The 12,800-nt window shown below is 35.0% G+C and overlaps 1 protein-coding gene across 5 annotated transcripts in view; it reads right to left on the bottom strand.

The window, feature by feature from the left end:
- LOC124115009 (cGMP-dependent 3',5'-cyclic phosphodiesterase-like) overlaps positions 1 to 11,451 on the bottom strand; it is a 73,813-nt gene extending 62,362 nt beyond the window's left edge. For all 5 annotated transcript variants that reach the window (XM_046475784.2, XM_046475783.2, XM_046475785.2 and 2 more), the window contains exon 1: positions 11,187 to 11,451. In XM_046475784.2, the coding sequence (XP_046331740.1) occupies positions 11,187 to 11,339 (153 nt within the window). In that variant the 5' untranslated portion in view covers positions 11,340 to 11,451. The remainder of the gene's footprint in view (positions 1 to 11,186) is intronic.
- Positions 11,452 to 12,800: the final 1,349 nt, after the last annotated feature.

Below are 12,800 nucleotides of genomic sequence, written 5' to 3'. Positions count from 1 at the left end.
GCAGGAAAGGTTGTTGTCAACGTAGTGGCGAGTGGTAAGCCAGGGCAACAAGTCTTGACCATGATTTGTATGGAGGCAGTCGTGTCATGGTGTGGGGCGGTATCACACATGACAGGCGAACTGACTTGGTTATTGTGAATGGACATTTGGCCAGTGATATGTTGACAAAAACATTTTAGCAACCTGTTGTTGATCACTTACCTAGAATTGTCAGCAGAACTGCAAGATGACAATGCCAGACCACATGTTTAGGTCGTCACCGATTATCAATTTCCAATGAAAAGGCATACAGACATAAAACAAGCCACATGACATCAAACAAAAACGTGTCAAATTTTCAGTAAATCATTACATTTGATAAGGCTCCATTAATATCAGTCAAAATGCACTTACACAATCAGGTAATTTTTTTAGAATGATTTTACTTATGATTATTAGATAATACCAAAACGTGTATGGTTTCTATATCATTATTTGTGTTGGAATAGTTTGGTTTCTCATGAACAAAACAATACAAAAACATTTTATCGTTATCCACAGCAAAATGAGTCACAAAGGACTAGCAGCAGAGAATTTAACCCCTTTTCATAATGCTTGTACCCTACTGTTGTCTTTTGACGTCATATAGGAAATTTGATTTTCTTCATTTTTGGAAAGCTATTTTCCGTATCAAATTTATAATGTTATACGTATTAGCATTCAAATAAATTTGATGATTATTTATGTTGTTCATAAATAAGGCAGTATTTTGTTTGCTCACATTTTCAGTAAAGCTGATAAAAAGTTATTCACACGGTACTTTTATCGGTGTATGATAAAAAGTTGCAAAATGGTTTTTTTCATGCAGAACAAACTCTCAGACAACATTAAGCACTGTCTGTTTTTCAAGCCAGTTTAATATTTGCAGTCACATTTACACCATAAAATTAATATTCCACATCTCTGCATAAGTTTAAAGTCGGAGGTAGACCCAAGCAGTTCTTGTACAACAATCACTTTTCAGATCTTATAAAAAAGTATGTCAGAAAAATAAGTCAGCATCTAAGCAATGTTGAGATTGGTTATCACATTGCTAATCAGCAACACTTGCATAATAGGGCAGTACATGTCAAGTTTTGGTACTACTCTTGAACAATATGTGGACATATCGATCACTGGTTCAGTGGTTTGCCTGGACTCGATCATAATATTTACAGGCTGACATTATTTTGCTGGAATACTGCTGGTTGTCATAACAAAAAAACAACACAAAAACATAATCAGTAATGCTAATTTATTACCATGTATATGGCACAATAACTCCAGACTGAATTTGAAAGATTGTCCTACGTTTGGGTGATGGCTCCATCATTTGGGCAATTTGAAAACAATGTTAAATACACAGTAGGTAAACATGGCCACATGAATGGCCGTGCTTTACCTCCATCAATGTTTAGATCTAGAATTTTGAACATCCTTGTATCGAAGGCTTCATGTAACTGTGTAACTCAAAAGGATGTGATGATTCATTTGTCCTAGTCATGACTCGTAGTAAGCATGTAATATGGTACACAAACATACACACATATTTGACCCAGTCTGTAATGATCAGTGCTGGATTTATTTTACTTTCAAATATCACCAGGGTCTTAGTTAACCAGAGAATGAAATATGGGTCACTCTGTTTTCACATACATAGTCCTCAAGAGTCACTGTGTGTCATCTTCACTTGTCGAAACAACAATATATCCTGAGAAGCTATCAAGGTCATGAGAAGCTAGTTGTCATCAAGTGCCTGCGTCTTATCATGTTATTATCTACTTTGGTCAACCTAGTCTACTATTGTCTAAATTTGAATTGACCATTTCTGACAAAAGGCTGCTTGTAGCTAGGACTTTGATAGGATTATTGTTCACTGAAATTTGTTCTTAAATATTGGTGAAAGTGTTCAAAACTGATGGTGGTACAGTGACATGTCCTAGAAACTGTTTACTGCTATAGTATCTGCATCTTACACACACATGCCTAGGTACCCCTAACTCTTTAACTATTACCACAGGGATTATGCCAACAATCCCTCAATTAACTTACAGGATTCATTTTGAATACTGGGTGATACATTTGGCAATAACTTGTATTTTGTTGCAATAGGACAGGAATCATAATACTGTTATTGAGTGCAACTCATCATGAAATAAGAGAAACATGATATTTCAAAAGACACATGAAATATCTTCTATATATTTATGGCCAGTTGCACTCAACTACAATATAATACACTTTTTGTGTAGTTTTCTACCAGAAAATTATTTTTTTTCATTAAAAATGTAAAGCCTAATTAAATGTTAATTCACCCTACCTAACACACAGGGACGTTTCACCACCCCTTGTAACTGTGACTTAAAAGTAGTTCTGAGTTTGCAAAACCTTAAAAAAATAAAAACAAAGTTTTAAAAAATATTTAGGGTCACGAAAATTCTTTATCATACATTTGGATATGATTATATACAAAATCAACTTCAAAACAATATTCTTGAAAGCTACAAGACTGCATTCTCGATTGATGAGTCAAATGAGATATTTACAGTTTATAACGAAGAGTAAAAAAAACGACAAGAAGCGATATTAACTCCACAAATCACAATCTGTCAATACTTTGCCTTGTCAATGCGGAACTTACGTAAAAGGGAGACAATTTGAGGGGAGGTAGCTCTTGAATAACAATAGTTCTCTCAAAGTGTTATGTTCACTGCAGTGAAATATCAAGTGTTATGTTCTCTGCAATGAAAATATCACTTTTCTGAACTTAAGAAAACACACTGAAGTATATAATAAGTTCCTAGCTTGAACTTGTGGACTGACAAATCACAGAAGGGTGGGTAAAATACCCATCTCAATACTGTTGTTGCTGTGGTTGTTTCCCTCAAATGCACATTTACACACCATGCCAACATGATCATGCTATACATAATCACAATACACACATGAATTATTCAATATCATGATCATGTCAATAGTAGTTTCATTCATTTGGAAATAGTATTCCTGACCACATGCTACCTTTGCTGAATCACACAAAAAACGACTTCAAGTTCAATATCTTCAGGCAGTATGTGAACATGGCTACTATCACTGGCAAATCATTTATTAGTAAGGAGCTGATAATTCAATAGCCATGGGAAACGATAATGGTGAGAGCAGTGCAATCTATGTCAATATGAGAGTCAACATTGAGAGACAGGCCGTCAACACACAGCCATGACATGCGCAGCAACACATGAATGTACGACCTGATGAAAGGTAAACAACTTGAACAGGTTATCTCTTCTTGTATGACAAGCACAGGTAGTAGCAGTTGATGTAGTAATAGACAGACAGACAGAGACAGAATTATTTTCCATATGTGGTCTTGAGGCCAATAGTACCATGACTTTTTGTTGTAGGTTTTTTTTCATAGAGCACTATTGTGTATATTGCATCTGAATGGATGTACACATTTGAGTTTTATTAATATTCAAACCAGATTTAGAAATTGGCACTAGTCCTGTAGTCCTTGCCAAAAAGCCCAATAGTTAAGGTATCATAAGGACTACCAGTAGTAGTAATTTGACATTTTTAAGGGGTTTGCTATATGTTATCATTATAAGGACTAGTGGGCTAAAACTGTTAGTTTCTACCACTGCTTGAAACTATCATCTTCTTTCAAATATCTTATTGACAAAAACTGCAAGTCCGAGAAATATTTATTATTTAACTCTGAGATTGACATGATAGATAACTATGACCGTTTCTTGTTTATACAAATGTTTTTATGTATCATAAATAATCTTTAACAAGCACTGCAACAAAATACCAATGTACTGAGTGTAGTATTGCTCTAATGCTAGTGCCTCTGCATCAACATGATCAATAGGAAATTCAACATGTATCACTGGTTAAATATATGAAATAAGATACAATAATTAGAACTATCTGCTCTTTGTGATGCCTTTCAAAATCTAAATCAAGTTTGGATACACATTAATTAACCTGTCATACAGACCCTGAAACAAATATATCCAATACAGCCTATGCATGTCCATAATATTTGGTATAGGTATAGTTACAGCAGTTTCTGTAAATGAAGAAAGTCTCTGGGCTCCTTTTAAATTTTATATGTTATCAAGATAATTTAACAACCGTTTTTCTGTAGAATGTGTTGATTTCAGAGACTAGATGCGTGTCTATCAATTGATCATTGTATTTGTTTTGAGTAAGCATTCAATCAATTGACTTATGCCAGAAATTGACCATCAGTTTGTCACACTAGTTGAAGAACTGCCATACATGTAAACAATGTATCTGTGTTATTTGTATCATGCATGAGTTTGAATATTGATAGAAAATGGTGCTCATACATAATGTCTAGTACATGGATAAGATGAATACATGTTTACATGATACAGCTAATATTTCTTGAATGACAAGGACATGATGGACAGGGGATAAACAGTTTGTTTCAGAATCTGTTTGGCTGCCTATCTAGTTTTGCTGATTGGAAAAAATCTCAATGACCTCAATTAACCTCTGGCTTCGGTATATAACATGCAAACTGTTTTTTTACAGAAATTCATCAGGATCTTTCTTATTGTCTGTCATACATATATTTGTATTGTCAGGCATTGTCAATGCGTTATTACTAATGACAGGGTCTACATGATTAACAGGTTAAACTATAGTTTACATGAGGGGTCCTTATCATATGATAATCCTAATGTTAAAACATGTTACTAGGGGGTCCCTAGAATCAAATACTATTGTTGAAAACATCACATCCCCGGGACCCCCCTAAATTTCGAACACTGCTGATAAACACAGTAAAACTGTTATAGGAGTTGTTTACAAATAGCCACATTCAAAATAAAAAAATTACCGTAATTAGTTTGTACAAAATGGAACTTTTGTTTCCAAATCACTCCTTTCACAGAAATATTGAAAACCAGATCAATAACTTTTATTCTTTTGATCAATGTTTCCAACAAAGCTAATGAGTTATAGATTTTCTCTAATTGGCCGTTGTTGCTGCAATGAATTTGTCGACGATTTCTTTTGGAATCAGAACATAAGATGGCTGATCCACTTTGTTGTCATGACAACATCCAGATTTTAAATAATTACATGGATCAGGTGTACTGGAAGGGTGTCATTAGGAAGGTTCATAGATACAATACATCATAGTTAAGTACTCTGCTTCAACAGGAAGTCCTGAATGTGTTGACAAAGCACAAGTATCAGGCTTTTCAATATTATGAGACATTACTTAAACCAATTTAAACCATTTTCTTTTCTTTTCCAGCTTCATAGTTTGGATGAAATACAATATTTCTTCATATGACATAATCCACAGCAAATTCTACTGTCCGATTGAAAGGCAGCATGACCTAATGGCTGGAACAGTACCAAATCACTTGTTTAAAAGAATGACTAAAGAGTGATAAAAGGTTATGCCCCCAAGGTCTCATTTAATTTGGTCATTTGGTTTATACAAAACATGGAAAGCTACTTTGAGAGTGTATTAGGCTAATGTCATAAAAGCTGTGCAGCAGCAGGTTAAGCCTCTACATAACAAGTTAGGAACTGCTTGCTTTCACTGAAAAGATGATCTGAGGAAGTTGTTGATGAACTGAAACTGATCAGCACAACAAGGAAATACCAATCACAGTCAAAGACTACTTCCATTTCCTGACACAATGATAGTGACAGTTAGCATAGTTAGTGTTTATTGCTGTATGATTGAACATTTGAATAAGGATTGCTATGATTATTAAACTCACCATGCACTTACTCTAGCCAGAAGCCCATATCTAGTTTTAGATATTTTAATTATTGCCTGTAATCTTAACATGTTTAACTAAGTTGGCTCTTATTGAGTAAAACCAGAAAAAGATACAGAAGGACAGGTTTGGACAAGTATAAAAAAAGTTTTGTGCAGATACTGAATTATCTAGTAATGAATGTACTTCGTTTGTAGCACTATCATCCCTGCATGACAAGCCAATAGAAGATTGAGAAACAAGTTTCATTTGTTTATCAAAATCTCACGCACTGCACATATGAAAGACATGACTGCAGTGTTCGAAATCAAGAATGACATAAAGGGAGGTTAACATCAAATCAAGCAACTGATCATCACTTGTTTTAAAAGGGGTATTAGAATCCATACCGAAACATCCCCTCAGTTGTAATAAAAAATTTGTACTTGTTGAATTTTCCATATCATTACCAAATAGGAAAAACCTTTGGATGACAATCTTGAATCAATCGATGTCTAATCAATCACCACTTCATGTCGTCAATGTCTGTGTGTAGATAACCATGCCTCGAAAACATGAAACTTATAATGCTCATTTACATTTACCTTTAGTTTCATAAATGATATAGAAGTATAAATATAAAATGACTGACAATTCAACGTAGTTTTCAATGTACAATGTATATATTTAAGTGTTGGGAAGTTCTCGAAACTAAGCATGAAAGTAAGGGGTCAAGTGAGTCACGTCACATGCTTTCTTCCACAAACATGCAACATAAATTTGTCAGATAACTTGACCTGTTTGTATTTCATGTGTGTTATTGGTAATGTGAACGCACATCTTAACAATTGTAAAGTTTGACAAATGAAATATTAAGGACTCTCATTATGTTTATCTAGGGTTTTAGACCAGTTCTTTTTTACATGAACTGACTGTCATCAGCAATCGCATCCGAATGTTTTGGTAATCAATGTCCTTATAGATCTTGTTATAAAAATTAAAATCAAAAGTGGATAAAATTGTGAAAATGTGGTAATGCCATTTGTTTTCAACAAAATCATAGACAGTGACAATACAAAATTTGAAAAGTAGAATACATACTTAACTTCTTTTTTGATAACACACTGATATTTCACATAGTTCAAGATATTAGAGTTAACAAAAATCCACATAAACATGATAAAGCACACAGGTAATGATTTCAAATGCACTACAGCAAAATGGTGTTGGTGTAAAGCAAATACCATTGTTGATGTTGTACAAACATAAGAAACACCACCGACACTAGTTTTCTTATAATCAGTATTGACCCACACATTTCTATCATGTCTATAGCGTAGACAATATATACGATACTGCATTGTTGTTTTAAAGGGGCACTGATCTAACGCAATTCCCCGGACTGGTTGTTGCCTTTGTTATTGTTTTTTTCCCCGTGAGTACCCGGATGATACGCAACGCAACTGAGCGTGACCAGAGACTGGGCTACCGTCTGCAAGGACAGCTAAATAAACTTGGAGGCTTGAGGCAATATTTGTTTTACACATTTTTGCATAAACACTGATTGGTTAACCGTGATCTATAAAGATTTCGACAAAGGGCGCATGTTAATTTATTTCTTCAGCCTAAACAAACAGACAAAAAGAACGGCGGAGCTCATCGGATGTCTTCATTTGGAAATACCCGAGATGGTTATAAATTAATACTAAAAAAGTATCCATGAAGTGCATTTTGGGATTTCGGATTGCGTCGATAATACGATTACCACTCCTTTGTTGTCATCCACGTTTTATCGTATAACCCTACACTTGTGTATTTGTCGTCATTCACTTGTACTCAGTTAATGAATTTATTACAGGTAGTGGTAGCACCACTTAGATTACCTGACAAAGGTTCCCATTTGGCATTTATTGTGTCTGGGGTAATTATTCAATCTAAATCCAGGTTTGAAGTGAGGTGAAATGTGTGTTATGTAATATGCACATGGCAGACCAGCAAGAGGTGAATGATTAGTTGATTTACATTTTTTTGTAAATCAACGGATCGTTCCTAGTCATCAAAGGATTAACAGAAAATACGTTGATTGAGTCATCACTGTTATCTTGCACAGTGGATATGTCAAAAGTGAGTGTTTACATGTGTAGGTTTACTAAAACAAAGGGAATACACTTATATCATGGCGTGAAGTGCCGATGTAAAAAAAAATTACTTTGTTCAAAGGGTTAACTGATAATACGTTGATTGATTGGTCATTGTTATCTATCACTCAATGGATTTTTTAGGAACCGTGGACGTTATGAAAATAGTTGTCACGTGGGCTTTCTCAGCCGACCCTTGAGACTTGACACCTGTGTGAAACACCTGAAACAATCCAAGTGATCAGTTGAGAAACGATATATATCTTTTAAAATATTTGATTGTTACAGAGACACGTGACATCGAATAAGTTTCTTTGTACAGCTGCAGACAAGTGGGATATTGTTCCTTTGTGTGGATATTCACGGATACATTCCTCGAACAAGGAAGCTGCCTAAAATTTATACACATAAATTTGGTAGGTTGTAATTATGGTATTTGCATTTTGTTTTTCTTCATTTGCTGTAGCATTGAACCGATTTGTCCTTGTTTCTCTACGTCTTAGTTGGGAATTCTTCAATGAGCGATAGACGTTGTTTTCACAGGTCTTTTCCTTTGTAAGTGTGTATATATTACCGTCAATTTGTAAAATGTGATTCTCTCAGGCAATTTATAAAATGTGTAAATATTTCAATCATTTTGACTAAAAAATCTGTCCAGATTGATTAAGACGATCAAAAGGGCCCACAAACATCACAACATATTATTATGTAGGATTAGAAGCCAAACAACATAGAAATGTACTTTTCAACGTTACATTTTCAGTCTTGGTGATGACATTAAACATCAAAATGTTTGGAATTCGTTATCATAATGATACAGATGGAAATGTTTTTCAGTCCCTTTGTAAAATAACTGAATATTTAGGCGTTTAATAAATTTGAAAATGTTACACATTTTGACAGTAAAAAAATATACACACAATAAAAAAAGCAATGCTCAGGTGAAATATTTACTTTGTGTTGCAAGTCAAAATAGTGTAAAAGAAAATCGCAAAATTACCAAGCAAGTGAATTATCAAAACTTCGTCACCATTACCGATGCACAAAGATACCTACATTTCCTTATTATCTCGAAAACTGTATTTCATTTTGTTGATCAATGTGACCATACGCCCTTATTACTACCCATAAAAGTGACTAATGCGCTTACGAATGGCGCAGCAGAGGTCGGGAACTAGTCTAGATTTCTGCTATACATCCGGGTACTCACTGGGAAAAAACAATAACAAAGGCAACAACCAGTCCCTGGGAATTGCGCTAGATCAGTGCCCCTTTAAATCTGTTTTGTTGGGCCTTGCTTTTCCAACAAAACCATATTGACATTGTTGCTATATTGGAGGTCTTTGTCAAAACTTTGTGAGTACCTGCTCAAAACATTTGAGCTGTCATTAGCTGCAAGCCATTGGAGATGTGAGCACATGATGTTAATTCTGTTGATATATTTGGCCAGATAGAAATGTACCTATTTCGCAGAATGCCTCATGACACTCACAAATGTAGGTGTGTCCTTTGGAATTAAAGTGTGCCAACAAGAAAAACGTTTCTGATGCATCTGTGAACTTTGTGAATGTCATTTCACCATGAGATAGATGATAAGCAATTTCTCAATCCCAAGGCTTATTTAATGAATATTACTGTGCATGAGCAATGATTAAGGCAATGGTATGCTCATATCATTATCGTCATAATTTTCCATGCATTTTAGCCAGTTTACTGTGTGAAAGAACATTTATCACAGGCGTCATTGTAAACAATACAAGGTATTACTGTTAAGTAAATATGATTTCAGCGTGCCTTTCAAGCACCAGGGCTTACTTTAACTGTGCCATTGAAACAGATTTCTTTCACCCTGATAATTATTTGCATGATGTTGCTAAATTGCTTACGACTAAATTATTTAATGCATATAAAATCAACATCTTAACACAAATGAAGATCAGATCCACAAGTCAACCATAATGATCTTCTACAGAGTTGCCATCTACTTAGCATTAAGTTAGTAGTAAAAAGTGGTAGTGCACAGGAATTGTCGTCAGTCCTTCCAGAATTTACTAGTCTTAGGCTTACTAAGCTGTCTTGCTTTAACTTCAAATCCTGGATCGTGAGTGTTTATGGTCAAACAATCATACCATAGCTATCGTCAACTGTGTCTGTAAACATTGATATATTATACACATTACTATGATACCTGTAACAGCTTACAAATAGTAATTTGTCAAAACAATTTCAGCAGTAACTAGAAATGTGCACAGTCTTAACAGTTAACATGCTTAATGTAGTCATCAATCTGGAAAATTGGAAATTTCTCTTCCGCAACACATGTGTGATGTAGTGTGTCAGTAGAAATGGTAGAAAGAAGGTGTCATATATTTTCACCTTGCGTAGTAATTAATATGGAATGTGATCAAGGTTAATCAAAATCATCTCCTGTGTCTTTTTATCAGGACAAACACAAATGCAGAATTAGGCCTGTCTGGACTGTCAAATCACGCAAGACAGGATAATGAGGATACATACCCCAATGGCCTGGAGTAATATAATAAATTGTGACTAATTAGCAAGATATCTAAACAGACTTTAATAACTGACTGGTATACTACACACAGCAGATGAGCAAGTATGTATTAATCAATTTAACTGATTTCCTGTAATAAAAAGGGACTGTAGTAATAGTGCATCATTTTCTCTAATTAATATCCTATAGGCCTAATATTAATGTCTTTTGTCAGGAAAACATTCTTTTTGGGTTAGATTAAGTTGTAAAAAAGCTTATCAAGTTTTGCACATTAACACACTTTTTTAAATAGGTAGTGATAGAAAGTCCTAATAATTTATAATCAGAACAAAGGTTAAAAATATTCAGATGAAAGAGTAGGCTTAAGCAGATAAGAATCACTCAAATATAGACTTATATAGGCCTAGATCTAGTAATATTATAATCACATTCAGTATCTATTTAGACTTCAAAAATATTATATATCAAGAATTGGAGACAGTTACAGTATATACAGAAAAATATGACAATGTCTGGTTTGCTAATTATGTAGATCTATGAAACAGTGCAGACCATTCCTGTGCTGAGCGAGGTATTTTAGATATTCTTAGGCTACATGCAGGTCTCCAGTTGCACAGCCTACAATTTAGTGCCATCAAAACTTATCGATCGCTTTCTAGCATTACTTGTCAATTGTGGCAGGTCCTAGAAAGGATTCTGCATTGTAAAACTAACAAATATCAACACATAGAGACACACGTGGCGGATGAAATGCGCACAAACCTGTATGTAAACATTGCCAATGCCTTCGGAGGGAACTGCTTGAGCATCTGGTTTACAGGTCTCCGATTCTTGACTTTTGTTCCTCAGAAATTTATCAGGATCCTTACTGAACAAATATGCAGAGGCCAATGCATGTGTTATTACAATCACCATAATGAACAAAAACTGTCAGCTTCATTCAGCAAGCCACCAAATTTTCCAATTAATATGGGATCTGTCAAAATATCCGAACTGTGACATCCCGCAAGCCGTCTGCAAGTGCTTGAAGTGCCATCTAGCGGCCAGGGGGAGATTACTCTAATCGCCTGCCCGGGGGTCTAACTATCCCGCAGTCGCACTCTAATCTGCCCTGTGGTGTGTACGGTGAGGATAGAAAAATACAAAGTAACCAACCCCACAGAGACAGAATTTCCCCGATCTGCTGCAGTAATGGTGCTGAAGATGAGCTTAACGTTTTAAGTCTTATATGTCCAGACCTACGCTGTAGCAAATATTTTAATGACTTATCAATAAGGTGTTTCATCAGATGTACAAAAGTTTTGTTTTTTAATGTCCAAAAGGGACACACAGCATATCTGTAAATACTGCCCAAACCCTTTATCGCATGTTAGCCCAATCATTGCTATATTTTTCATGACTATGCATGTAGTTTCGTAATCCACAGTGAGCGGCGTGTGTACTCTCACCTGTGTTTAAACTGAACACATTGTTTTACATAATGTGAGGCTTTATTGCATTTTTTATGGGTTTGAGAAACTTACATGGGGCCATGGGGGTGGTTAAACGTTGAAAAGATGTAACCGAACTTTTAATAGAAACTTTATCTTTGTCTCAAATGTGTATATGATATGCATATATAAGAAGTACATAAATAATTATGAAAATATTTTTAAAACATTCCTAACCGTATATTATGACACTAAACATGTTTATGTCCTTCGGCAACGAGGCAGTTCAGCGTAGCGAGGTCTGCCCGTCGAAAGGGTCGGGAACAGGCCTGTTGCATATCGCTGTGCGGGAAACGTTGACCAAGTTTCCTGTATTTGATATATTTGTATCAGGGTCTGTAAGACAGACTTTGCCTCCATGTGCAGACCTACTTCACTATAGAATAATATTACAACATTGTGGTTATCACTTTGAAAAGATTAATTATTTAAAAAATATTAATAACTTTACCACTGTAGATATAGTTTCAGGAAGTCATTGTAAAACGTATAACTAGTTGTCTTCAGAATGTTTGTTTTCTATTTTCATATTACATAAATATTTAAACTGAAATATGCCATATTCTCATTCCTGATTCTGAAGGGGTTTTTTTCGTCTGGGCTACACATGTTATAACAGTGTAGGTACTTGCATCAATAGGTAGGTATGCAACAAAATGTCTTTGCGCCAAGTTATCTTGTGTATGTATCTGTCCGTCCCACATGCGCCAAAGTACCTGTTGATTCAATTGTCAATTGATTTGGAATGTGCTAGGTGCCCCACCGTTCAGCACTGATGGCAACCGCGAGGTGGTAGAAATTAAGCGTCCTCTAATGTCAGACTGTACGCTTTTTCTTTCATTTGTTAAAAATAAAATGTATCACATGGTAAAGGGATATTTGTCGT

This window comes from Haliotis rufescens, unplaced genomic scaffold (assembly GCF_023055435.1).
Source record: "Haliotis rufescens isolate VD_foot unplaced genomic scaffold, xgHalRufe1.0.p SCAF_7, whole genome shotgun sequence".
Classification (NCBI taxonomy): Eukaryota; Metazoa; Mollusca; class Gastropoda; order Lepetellida; family Haliotidae; genus Haliotis; species Haliotis rufescens.
This window is presented reverse-complemented; position numbering and strand designations above follow the sequence as displayed.